We start from the raw sequence: 14,123 nt of genomic DNA on the forward strand, positions 1-14,123 counted from the left end.
ACAAGAAAAACACAGATGTGACGATCTCGTGATGGATGAACACTGTTGCAAACACTTTTGAAACAAAGATAACGTATCACGGTTAACACAGAAACGAAAGTAAGTTAGGTGTTCTCAATACATCTAGAGGGCCTCCCCGATGGCGCAGTGGTAGCGTCGTCGCCTTGTAATCAAGGGGTCCCGGTTGCGATACCCGGTGGAGGCACATAGTGGCTCGGATCCCACTTTAAACTGTAGGTCTAGTCCCGATTAGCCTTACTGTGCATACAGTGGACTTAAAGCACCAAATCAATCAAACAAACAATCAATACATCTGGGAAAAAATGTACATTGATGTTGATTGAAGGCACGTTAATGTGTACGAAGAAGGTTCACCAACAAAGAAAAGTTCCTGAAATAATGTTAAGTGACGTGCGATCTTCTGCAACCTCTGGATGACATCTGGATCAGATCTGGAGGACGGATCCGGCTCGTGACATTTGAGCAGAATGAGTGACAACCTCAATATCTAGACACTGTTGAGCCCTTTCGAGTATACCGTTATAACACCTTCATTAAAGTTATTGGCGCCAATTTCCGCTGCTTAGGGGCAGCGCCGTTGGCAATCCAACGCAACCAACCCTGGATGACGTCAGCCGGCGTCGATTCCACACAAGGGCTTTGCTTAAGCTAACCAAATGACAGGCCGTTAAGCCGTTTATTGACAGTTTGCCTTCTACGGCAACTTTACTGGCGTATAAAATTCTTCCCAGGCGCGTTGTTTTCTCAAACTTTGGATCAATGTGAGAGAGTCCGTTTCCCCTAGAATGTGGAGGCCGAGTATACCTCAACATGGCTATATACAGTGGCGCTACGGGCAGCAGTTTTACAAAACCGACGTGCAAATCGCCACCGTGGGCGTGGTTTACGACTACAACTACTTGTAGCGCGTTATTCACAACGGTACTTGAACGGATTTCTTGAGAGCATTGTTGCCACCCTAACTTTTTTTTGTAGCTAGATCGAGCTCTTGTCCACACTCGCTTAACTCCTCATATCAGAAAATGATCCAAATGTAACTCTTTTAATCTTGTCGTGACCGACTTCTGACCTTCCGAATAATTGACATTTTGAAAATGAAAACGATAGAAATTCCTGGAATTTAGAGACACAGTCGTACCGTGGCGAACTATGAATGAACACACAAATATAGACATTTAAATTCAGTAATATTCAGCCCTTGAAGTGGAAGATGTTAGCTGGAGGGGATATTTGGTCAGCCTTTGAGTTAGCTGGGCGATACTGAGACAGTGGCCACAACAACTGTATTTTCCAAACATTCCTTACATTAGGTTTCAAACCTGTTATTTTGAGGTGCATTCACCGATTTCGAGTCCGCGAACTTTCTAGATGTTATAAATTATCTACTGAAAAGCTCCACATATGCATCATCACTAGACCCCGGATTTTAATGTAATATATAAGTACAAAATATGTACACAAATATGTAACAATAGTTGATAAAGTACCTAAATATGTATTATCAAAATGATATGTATCTAAATATGTAGTATCAAAGAATATGTAATATTAATAATAATCATGTATCCAAACAATTTCAAGAATTCGGTAGGTATTTATTTTATTTGAACATACTCAACATAATTTTAAGGACATAAGTTGTTCACATTAAAATTTGTATCAAATTTATAAACTCAAATAAGCGCAGCAACCTATAAATGAAGACTAAAATTGGTAAAAGCTGTAAGTGCAAAAATAATTCAAACACCGTTTTTCACGTTAAACTGTGCAATGTGCCATGCTTTATGATGTGGTAAACGTGAAAAGTGACTGGTAGCCCTCGTAAGTAGTTCAAAGGGCTTGGCAAGAGGTCACTAGTGTGAACGTTATTACGGGGTGATGTGCGGAACGATTTCCCAACACTTTCGCTTTTTGCACTTACAACGTTTACAACTTTTAGTCCTCAAATATTTAAGAAATTTCTGACTGCATTGAGGCAAAGAGGCTATTTGTAACTTTCGAAACAAATGATAAAAAAAAACGTCTACAGAGAGAACAATCGAATGAAAATACATCGTTACTTTTGTCCTTTTTGTACAAGGAAACATATTGTGTAACTCTCTATGTAGAGGAAAGTAGCTTTCCTCTCCACCAATGACAAGTGACTAAACCTAAAAGCGAAACGAAAATATTTACCCAGAAAGGGGGTGGGGGAGGGAAACTCCAGAATCTCTCGATAAATAACAGTTCCCATATTTTTTTTGGTCTTCAGCCTGTCTTGGCAGTCAATTTTAGGGGACCGTAAGCACTATGCATCTCATTGATTAGAAAATATGACATCACATGAGCTACAAATTTTCTACATCATGTTGCAAAGATCGAAAATATAGGGAAAAGGATCAAGATAGGAAAAATTACCGAAATATGTTGTCTTACTGTAAAGTAAATTAGCAAATATGTAAAATATGTAATATCCTGGCAAATATGTAAAAATATAAACTTATGCAAAATCATTTCAGTTACATAATTTGATGACATTTTCCTGTTCGAGGTATGTATCTAGAAAGGAATAGAATATATAATTACATACAAATCCTGGCTCAAGTCATTATCTTATGGATGCCCCACCACCAATTTCAATGATTTTATTACCAGGTTCTAGCAGCAAGTGATGCATGTCCGAAAACTGGGAAAGACATGGACATTTTTTTGTGTTTGTCCATTTCCTTTGTTAGTAATGAATAAAACAAATCGGGTAATTTTCCGCAATGTTAAACTAGTAACTTTACACAACGCATCGTAGCTATAATGACCAATTAGGTCTACATATCTATAAAGCAGTATTAGGGAAGCCACACCAGAACTCCACGTCCCTAATAAACACCTTCCTTGCTAATGGATCATTCGGCCCTTGTAAGGACCACAAAATCCACAGAAGTGACAGGTGCAACGCTTGCAGAAGTCATGCTTACGAAACCTCACAACAATAATCGCCAAATAGTCAGTCAGTCAATCAGTGGAAGCCGCTATTTATAGATACATCTCGGTTTTCAGGAAGAATGCGAGAGGGTACCAAAAAGTAACCGATATTAACAAAGAATGTCCGTGAAGTTTTGTTTCTTATTAATGAGAACTGTAGCTGAGATCATTGTTACGCTTCGTCAAGTCTTTAAGAATGATGCTTTGCGTAAATCACAGGTCTACGAATGGTTTTTCTGTTTTAATAATGTCGGCATGTCAATGACCTGCTGTAAAATGGTGTTTATTCGACAAGCAGAAATGAGGAGAACATCGAAAAAGTTCGACAGGTCATTAATAATGATCTGCAAAAAGCGGCCAGTATGTTTGAGAAGTGAAGATCGGATGCTTCATCATGACAATGCGCCCGCGCACATGGCTCTGTCTGTCCGAAAATTATTTTGCGAAGAACAACATGGTGCTTGTTTCGCACCCACTCTACTCGCCAGATCTAACTCCGTGCGACTTATTTTTATTCCCACGTGCGAAGAAAACTCTGAAAGGGAAGCGATTTAGTGACGTTTATAAGGTGAAAGAAAATACACTGGAAAGAAAATATTGTGGAAATCAATCTTTGGTTTATGTTGAACTGAAAACTTTCATTTACCAGATTTTAGAATCGCAGGAGATGTTAAATCTTGGTAATCCAGGCTTCGATGCCAGCGAGGCCGGTCTGGGCATGGATAGTATTCCTTTGGAGTGACTCTTCATCCATTTCTTCTCATCACCATTCACACTTCTCGTCGCGATAAGCCAAAAGTAGAAGAAAAGCGACGCAAACAATGTAAGACAATATAACAAATACAACTAAACTCAGTAAGTGTGGAACTGACAAGGACAGTAGAATTGAAATAAAAAGGTCAATATTTACTTCTTATTTTGCTATCATTTTTATCAGATAGTACATTCTAAAGTGCAAATTTTCATAAGTTTTCGTGCCTGCTTTAAAGGTTTTTACTCCCTATTTATCATCACGTGAAAACATCAATGTTGGCAACAATTCTTCGGTTTTGCCTTTAAGGCGGGATCTGCTACACGTGTACGAAGAACGAAGAGCATGGTTCGGCTCTTGTAAATCAGTTTATTATACAGCGCCCCTGTGGGCTGGTTGGTTAAAAGGAGGTTAGCGGAAGCCACTGTCTGAAACTCTTTCGCCATTAAGCTTTTAGCTTCATTAATTAGTAAGACTATAGGATCATTATAAGCATTCAATGCGCCCACAGCGTCTGAAAGGATAATCGGATTACAAGGGAACGAAACAAAAGCGTGGCGTATTTCAGAAACTGCCAGTTCAGTTATCGCATTGAAAAATGTACTTTAAATGAAGCATTGTTGTTTGCTATAATCAGGTTCGGATTTTAAGTGTCGCTACTGCTATATCGCTTTAGAAATTAAATATCGCCGTTTTAAAAATACCGCCACTCTCACACAATTCATTGTTGTTCATCATTATTACTTAAGGAAGTTCATCTCCCTCTAGTTCTAAATTTGCTAAATTTTTCATACCAGTAGCGTCAAGACTCGCGGGGCATTGGGTAGCAAAGAGCATTTGTGTAAAAAATATATTCACATGGCAGTTTCAGTTCATGCAGCACTTTTTTTGGATGGATTCACACCTGACTTTGAAGCATAGTCCAAATCGCTGGCAACTAAATTAAAAATAATAATAATAATACAAAAATACATTAGGATGCAACAATTTAGCCGCCTCTAATTCGTGTACCGTAGGCTCGGGTCTACCAGACCTGCCCTGGCTCTGTCATTGCAAGTATATAATAATGAGTAGTGCGTTAACAATGAAACACAAAGTGCGTACTTTTGCATAAATACAAAATCAAATAACTAATTTTATATTACTCTGGAATGTGCAATACTTGATTCTATAGAATTGTCACTTTAGGATTTCATGCAACCATCATATCGACGAATGTTTTGATTTTTAAAAATCAGTTACCTAATTTACTTAGCCCTGTTCATCTCTCACATACGTCCAGAAGAATTGCCGTAATTTCTCAGAATTAAACAAAACAACCACCCTTTGCCGCCAAGAATCCTGAGGAAAAGTACATATACTTGATAGTACTGAATCCTCATTAGGGCATTCATGGGTAGTGGTGTTCTTTGTGAGTGTCCCCTTCATCAGTTTCATCATATCATTTTCATCGTCGCTGTTAGCCAAAATGGCAGAAAAGCAACATAAAATAACCTAATTCAATCGAACTGTGAAATACTGAAACTGCATTTTAATGTGAACGTATATAAACCTAAAAAAATAACATTGATTTTGTAAGAATCTCGATTTTGTCCTTGCGTAAATTAATGGGTTGTTTCTGGCGGGAAGAAGAACAAGTTTACAGTCTGCATATTTGGTAGTTGCTGTTTTATGATAATTGCTTCAAGGCTACCAGATGTCCCGATTTAGTCGGGACAGTTCGTTATTTTTAATCCCTGTCCCGGCCTTTTTCGAACTGCAGTCGAGGTACGAAAATGTCCCGTTTTGTATTAACCCACAAGAATCATTGCTAATACGTATAATTTAATCTATAAATATATTATTTTCTAACATAGGATCATCATGGCTGTTCCGTTGTGCTGGTAGAATAAAATTAAATAAAATTTGAAAAGTTCGTTAATTTTCGGAATTCAGTACTATTCCAATACTTCTGAGAATTGAATGTAAACAACAAGCACCAAGCTGTACGCCGTGTGACAACCTTTGTAAAAGACTGTAAGGGCCTTCACAATGTCGGCGATTAGGGGGCAGTTACCCCCCCTCCTCACTTTTTTTGGTGTGTCGTTTGCGCCGAGGCTTCTTATCGGTTCATTTCCGCCGTGACATATGTCACGACCTTCCTTGGCTGGTTTTCCCACAATCCAGAGTGTCATCACCGCCGCGCGCACGTGTGTTTATGGGCACATGGTGCATAGTGCATAAAGTGGACTTAAAACATAAAATCAAACAAACAAACAAACGTGTGTTTATGACGTTGCACAGCTGTGTTTACACTGAATGTTAAACCTATCCAGAGAGTCAGATATGACTTTTCTTTGCTTATTTCAAAAGACGTTACACAGGATTACTTGTATCAATTTTATTCCACAACAGAAAATACATAAATAAGCATCAGCCTATAAACTATTAATCATTTATCGTTAATCGTCAAAAAAACATGGTAAATACAGTGTTATTTTTTGCAAACATTATATAAGTAATAGCTACGTATATATAAACACAATATTTCGATACACTTGCACAAGAACAGGACAAACGTTATTTGAATTCTTGTAGGTATGCAAATGCTCGAAGGCATTCTCGAAGATCGCCTGAGCTTCTGTACTTCGAAAGAACACACTCAACACATTTGTCAATTTTCTCAGCCATCTTGTCGTCTCTTACAAGTCTCAGTTTTACATAAATACAAATTTCCCAATGTAGATCTCTCATATATACTTTCATCATACATTCATTTACCAATCACCTTCCTTTTCAATCGAAGATAAACACAGCTGGAGCTGGGCAACGTCATAAACACACGTATGCGCGGCGGTAATGACACTCCAGATTGTGGGAAAACCCACCAAGGAAGGTCTTGACATATGTCGCGGCGGAAATGAACCGATAAGAAGCCTCGGCGCAAGCGACACGGACTCACTTTTTTTGCCACTTTTTCCCCGCACTAGGACCTCTTAATGCTAAGCTTTGTAAACCAAGAAAAAGTAAACTTTCCTTGCCCCCCCCCCTCCCCCAGTTTTCGCACCCAATCTCCACTATAGGGCCTCCCCGATGTCGTAGTGCTTACGCCCTCGCTTTGTAATCAAGGAGTTTCGGGTATCATACCAGGTGGAGGTGCTGGTGCAGATCCCCCTCGAAGTTGTAGGTCCAGTAGCGATTAGCCTTATATGTGCATAGAAAAAACGCTGTAGGCGACTGTGTTGCTGATTGTCAGGGGGGGATGAGTTAAATTTTCCCCCTTACTTTGGACCATAATATTCCATCTCAACAATTGTACAGTCACGGACACTTCTGGCTTGTAACGACCCTATTGAAGAAGCACTGAAGCAAGCCATCCATGTCTGACCACCAAGCGCCTTGTGACTAGACAACCCAACCAGCATTGCAATTCTGCGGCTTCTATACCAGTCACGGGTATACATCTCTGTAAATTGAGTAGTGATGCCAAAGAGAAATACGAGATGAAGATTGTCGATCGTAATGTCTCGTGTTCTCGACATGGAATAATACTCGGTCCACGTTACGTTCCATTATTTAATGTTGTTTGGGAACGAACCTGACGGACTGGGTTTATATTTTCACTCCTTGCATTACAGTAAATTCCATATTTTACAATTATATTAATGCTTTGAACGAAAATAATGCCCAGAAAAACATCGAACACACGTTCACATCATTCTTCTCACACACATGCACGTGAAAACAAACACACAAAGCTACAGCGCCTAGAATAACGTAGTGTGGAAAACGGCATGGTTTTGCTCTCTCTCGCTGGTTCCACTGGAAAATGAAATCCGCTAGAGGCGCTGGTGTTGACACCGGGGTACAGCGCTCGACTGCTTATAATGGAAGTAAATGGGGTTTTTGCTGCAACGTCTGATTCTTTTCTTTGTAACATTTCTTTGCATCAGAAAATTGTTATGATATTTGGTACAGTAGTCGCGAAAATATTAAAGAATATTATGAACCGTCTATCATGACCTGTCCTTGAGTTTTTTATTAACAATACGGAAGAAAACATAGGTATGGATTGTAACACGTAACATGACAATTGCTGCGAGAATTAGTATTGTGTATGCATTATCCTGAAAGGTTCATTAATATTGTCATTGTCACAAATATTATTTTTATGGAAATTCGCACAGACAATACTCGTTTATTTTAATTAATTAATTAATTAATTTTATTATTAATTAATTTAATTAATTTGCGGTTTATTTTCATCAAGTACAAGGTAGACATTTTACAGCCAAGTCACGAGTAAAAATGCACAGTCCTTAACACCAAAGTTCTACTTACCAATCGACACGAATGTAAAGCAATTTGTTGATAGAGATGATAAGGTACATCGTAATCGGCTATTTCAACTCCATGGAATATGAAATTAAATTCTTTCGAATATCTGCATTTCGGGAAAATGACTTCATAATATGTACGCCACGAAACATTTTTTCCCCTTCATGACACTATTTCAATTTTATTAGTATACAAAAATAAACTTGTGTACACAATCTAACGTTTGACGTCCAGCCTCACATGCGATATGTTGATGCTCGTGTTGCGTTGCACATAAAACGTATTTATGTTACTTTTCTGTGTAAATTAATACCATTTCGTGACTGCAAATCACTCTACAAATATAACTGTTTCCATCAATTCACTTACCGCCTTTCTAGAGAAACAAATCTACACAATATATTCCAAAAACTAACTAAGCCGCATTACTTTCATAACAAAATTAGCTGCTGTGTCGATCGCACTGCCATCTACTTGTCATCGTCTCGGGGAACCAGTTTCTTGGGTCGTTTTCCACACTACGTTATTCAAGGCGCTGTACACAAAGCTAAGTTTTAACTTCCAAGTGAATGTCCAAATAACAGTAGCGACTTTGTCGACTTTTATTTGTTTCGAAGCGACGATGTATTTGTGCATGTGTTGAAAAAATGCAGTTATTTATTAGCGAAAAACATGCAGCCACGTGATCATTGAGAACGCTTCCTAGTTGTCAGTGCTTATGTGGCAGTAGCTACAGTCTGTCAACACACACCAACTTTCACGTTTCCCGTAAAATGATTACCTTTCCACGTTTCAAAATCATGAGTGCTGTCTAAAGCAATAATTTGATACTTGCGTTTGCATGTTCGAATCTAAAGTAATACGAAACTTTTTTCCCAACAAATGACATTGAAACCATTAATAACTGTTTGCAATGTGATACTGATATCATATATGGAAAGAATAAAAATGGAGAATTTCGCTTAATTCAACTTATAAAAACCTCGCGTGCACTTCAAAGGAAAAAAGAACTAACACAACACTAGCAACCGTATACGGCCCTAGCTAACTCGGACAGTTCGATCACTAAGCCTTCTCACGCGAAGAGCGGAGCTCGCTACGAACTGCTTCCTACACAAGCTGCAGGCAGACTGCACAACACTCCAAACGAGACAACACGAAACTCTTTCGCAAGTAGTCGACTGAAACGCAAGTTAATTTTCAGATTGCTAATTCCCAAGGTATAACATACCTAGGCAGATGTGTCTTGCATTTTCTGTACTTTTGTTATTTCAGTCGCTTTGGTCTCTCCCTAGGTTAATCACGGCAATAATGAGGAATATTTTTTTGACAAAGATGATAAACAGACACACAAGAATAATCACCCTCGCAAAAAAAAAGCCAGAACTCGAGTCTGGAACCTTCGACGCGAGGTGTGTTTCTTGTTCTAACTATATCTGTGTGTTTTCGTTAGATATGAAATGAAGTAAATAAATAAGACAAGTGGGTGGAAGGGACTGGAGAATCGTAGCTACGTAACCATTGAGAAGATATCCATCGCCTAGATAGAGAATCTCTATATCCCATTGCGATAGAGAACTTATTAGAAGAATGAAAATACAGATTAAACAAACAAATTTGATGCGTATCTTTTCGTCAAAATGCCAAGAAAACAATATTACATACTTCTTCACTAATAAAAAAGAATAAAATCATTGTCCTTGGTGGGAATCGAACATAGACCTCACTGATGAAAGCTCTGTACGCTAACCAACACTCTATCAATAACACCATGTTTTCTTTTTTCCAGTCAGTCTGTTTCCTTCCTCAGCACCTGAAGACGAAAATGCATGTTAATTTCTCTCATAATTGTTTCATTGTCTATTAATAGAAACCACGTATGTCACAAATAGACGCATTCTTTCTGTGAAAAATCCCATGTTTCGCACATCGTGCTTCTCCATTTACTGTTATTTGGACATTCACTTGGAAGTTAAAACTTAGCTTTATGTGTTTGTTTTCACGTGCATGTGTGTGAGAAGAATGGTGTGAACGTGTGTTCGATGTTTTTGTGGGCATTATTTTCGTTCAAAGCATTAATATAATTGTAAAATATGGAATTTACTGTAATGCAAGGAGTGAAAATATAAACCCAGTCCGTCAGGTTCGTTCCCAAACAACATTAAATAATGGAACGTAACGTGGACCGAGTATTATTCCATGTCGAGAACACGAGACATTACGATCGACAATCTTCATCTCGTATTTCTCTTTGGCATCACTATTCAATTTACAGAGATGTATACCCGTGACTGGTATAGAAGCCGCAGAATTGCAATGCTGGTTGGGTTGTCTAGTCACAAGGCGCTTGGTGGTCAGACATGGATGGCTTGCTTCAGTGCTTCTTCAATAGGGTCGTTACAAGCCAGAAGTGTCCGTGACTGTACGTCTAGCTCCAACTGCAATACTAGCGTTGATGGTCACATCAAATACTCAATCAACATTTTCAATCTTCTTTTTTATTCCCACATTTTCGGACCGCCCCTCCTAAAAAATATCCTAGGTGAGGTCACAATTGTTCCACATAATACTGTGACAAAAAAAAACTCTACCAGACGGTTGGTAAAAGCAACAGAAAAACGTCTGTCCTTGCCTTTCGGCGTACCTCACCGAAAGCAAGACACTGCCTTGCCATTTATTTTTATTCATTTGCCATTCCCTTTTCCACTTAAGAGAAAACAAGGAGGAAAGACACAAAAGACGCAATCAATAGAACGAGCATTAAGCCTACTTCCCGTAAGAGCCACGATATTGCTGACAATTGAAGAAAGTGGATCAATTCCACGATCGCCCCGCCATCTATCCACTGGTACTTCAGCGTTATTTCTTTTTACGACACATTTTGAAGCAAGAAGGAGATTCCTTGTTATCCAGTCAAATACTCAATTTTTACTACCGTGTTTCTACGCATTCTGGAAACATTTGACTGTCGTCTGTGTGAGGAGGCGAATACTAGCGTTGGCGGGTCATGTTGCGCGGAAGACTCACCAGGGAGCACTGACGTTCTCGCGCCACCCACGAACGACTCGCGCAACCCCACCTCCGGAGAAATGTTTCAGAGCGCGCGAGGTATCGGAACGAATAGGAACGTGCGAGGAAAATAAGGCGATAAAAGCGAGAGAAAAAAGAAATAATAAGAAGAGAAAAAATGTGTGTAAAATTCAAGTTCGATTGTTGCTAAAATTGTGCCAAGTGCTAGTTCTTAAAGTGAGAATTAAGTTCGTTTTCTTTCGGAAAGAAAAGGGGGGAAATTTTTGTGGTTAAAACAATTGAATAATGAAGAGTGTAGGATCACTGTGCATAGTTGCGTTGTTCCTGTGGTCGACAGTTAAAGGTAAGGTACTTACGAATACGAAACCTTATGATTACGGGACATTTTATATTATAAATTGCCGAGTGATAAATATTGCTAACCTTATCGCCAACACATCGACATGTGTCCTCCGCCCCTGCAAGCGATACTTCCCCTACCGTCAGTTACGCTCCCCTCCCCCTTTTTCGGGAGGGGGAAGAGGGGTAAGGGTTTAAGTACTCGTGTTATACTATGGCGTGGTGTCTTTTGCTTGTGCGGTGTGTTTGTGGCTGGAGGGTGTTGTGAGTTGCCTGCGTGCCAAAAACTACCTGTGGATTGGATCGGTCGGCGAAATGTCGATAGTCTGTTTTGTGCCAAGGTGCGTCTCGTTACAGCTTATTGGGCTCGGAATAATATCTGCCTTGGTAACAGGTGTTTCGCTTTTTGCTACCGATTTTCGTGAACTTTTCATTCATTTCATTCGTCGCTTTGAGACGTTAACTTTTAAACTTTTCTGACCTCCATACAACCAATTGAAAGAGCGGATTCGGTTTTTGTACAGTGAGCTGAGTATTGGTAGGCAAATTGTCCATGACAATTTTAGGATTTACTTCTTGTACAATGAGCTGCACAAATATTGGCATCACGACCACGACATTCACTGGACTATTCTATTTTATTTTACGTCGTTTTTCTACAATTGCAGAGTAATCATAATTAAAAGAATGGCAGATGAAGTGATGAAATATATTTTGCTAGTCGTCCTGGATTCGATACCCGGTGGTGGCACAATGAACAGTGGGTCGGGTCCCACTGTAAAATGTAGTTGCAGTCCCAATTAGCCTATCTGTGCCTAAAGTGAACTTAAAACAACAAATCAGCTTTCGAAAAAAAATTAAAATATTTCCCAGTCAGTTCCTAATCGAGTTTGTTTTTAAGTCCACTTTATGCACAAAATGGCTAATCGAGACAACCTGCAGTTTAATGTTGGATCTGGACCACTACCTCCACCGGGTATCGAACTTGGGATCCCTTGATTACAATGGAACGACGCTACCACTGCGCCATCGGAAGGACCATTAGGCTAATCGAAAAGACAGGGTGTGGATAATATTATTACCGTTTTTGAAATAATTTTAACTGACGTCGCCTCCTCTGCCACTTGGAGACCACTTTCGCTAGGGTTGTACGGCTTGAGTCTAGGCGCCATACATTTGCTAAGGTTTCTACGTACTTGGAAGATATAAGTGCCTTCCTAAAAGTTCATCCCGAGAGCAATGATTAAGGGAAATTGATGAAAGGACACCTACTAAGGGACATACATCACCAGATCTGAACCAGAAACAGGGACTCTTCGGAAGCGAGATCGACCGCTCGGACATTTTAAGCGAAGAATGGAAGACTGGACAAACATAATAGCTCCGTCTAGTTCGCTAAACATTTTGACTCTCTTTGCACAGAAGCTTCTAGTTGGTTACGTAATATCACCACACTACAGCAGCTTTTCCGGCAGGGCTGTAGATGAAGGGGGGGGGGGGGGCATGGGGGTGATTTGGTCACCCTGAAGTTTACAAATTATGCACACCGGTGCGTATATACCAAGGTGGATTGGTTTAAATCAGGTTGATTTAAATTGCGATTTAAAAAGAAATCACTAATTTAAATACGTAATTTATAGAATAATGTACATAAGGATTTTGTATATATCAGAATTACTTTTCGTGAAAGGACATTACTAATCATTTAATTGTGTTTATTAGACTCTGAGAAAGAACAAGAAAAGAAAAAAACAAACAGAATATATGTACTGATGGGGCGAAGCTCATAAGAAAGGAAATTAATATGTAAACTGTTAACACACTTGCTGTTCTCTTGATAATTTTTATGGGCAAAAATAGCAAACATTTTGTGTTGAAAAATAAACAAATAGTAATCATATGAAACCGTAAATAGTGTCTTTATCATTAAACTGTATTAAGCTGCTATTTGCAAACTACCATCAAAAATATTGCCAAAATTCAGCTACAAAGACTGTAAAAATATTTCAGTTACAATTACAGAGTACATCCAGAATGTTTTATTTTCACTGGAAGAAAAGTTACCGAAATTATTATAGTTTCATTAATACACTCAACACACATTTCCATATTAGGTTCATATATATACAGTATCAGAAGCAAAAAAATGTATATTTGTATGTAATTTTTTATTTGCTTTAATCAAAATCTTCAAATATTTTACAGGGCCGTTTACTAGAAAAATCCTTTTTATAAAAACATATATCTGTATGTAAAATGCCAAAAACCATACAAGCAATTTTAAGCGTGTTTTGTAAATAAATAAAAGAATCGATTGAAATAAAGAATTATCGACCCTGATATATACCCAGAATAATTGCCGAATCTGAAAAGTAGTCAACTACCAACCTCTAGAATTCTGGCTACCGCCCTGCTTTCCAGAACACAAAAAGTTTGTTTTAATCGAGGCCGGACACATACAATAAAGTGACATCGAATTACCCTTTGATTAATCATAGAATACACGCGTGAATCCATATGAAAGGATTCTAGTTAACCATCACATTGAATTTTCAATAAATTTGGTTCAAGTAACTGCAGATTTACGCTGTTCTTACTTACATACTACAAATTATAATAGGAAGTAATTCACCCCAAGTTGCATATTTGCAAGCAGATTCATAGTTAAGTGGAACACTTGCCCCCAAAGTGTCTGAAATTAAAGGGG

At 38.7% G+C, this 14,123-nt stretch overlaps 1 protein-coding gene across 1 annotated transcript in view; it reads left to right on the forward strand.

The window, feature by feature from the left end:
• The first annotated feature begins 11,157 nt into the window (after nucleotides 1–11,157).
• Nucleotides 11,158–14,123, forward strand: part of LOC145988322 (nephrin-like) — a 580,912-nt gene continuing 577,946 nt past the window's right edge. Inside the window, exon 1 of the mRNA XM_083123185.1 lies at nucleotides 11,158–11,420. Coding sequence (XP_082979311.1) covers nucleotides 11,363–11,420 — 58 coding nt within the window. The 5' untranslated portion in view covers nucleotides 11,158–11,362. The remainder of the gene's footprint in view (nucleotides 11,421–14,123) is intronic.

This window comes from Lepisma saccharinum, chromosome 5 (genome assembly GCF_977018435.1).
Source record: "Lepisma saccharinum chromosome 5, izLepSacc3.1, whole genome shotgun sequence".
Lineage (NCBI taxonomy): Eukaryota > Metazoa > Arthropoda > Insecta > Zygentoma > Lepismatidae > Lepisma > Lepisma saccharinum.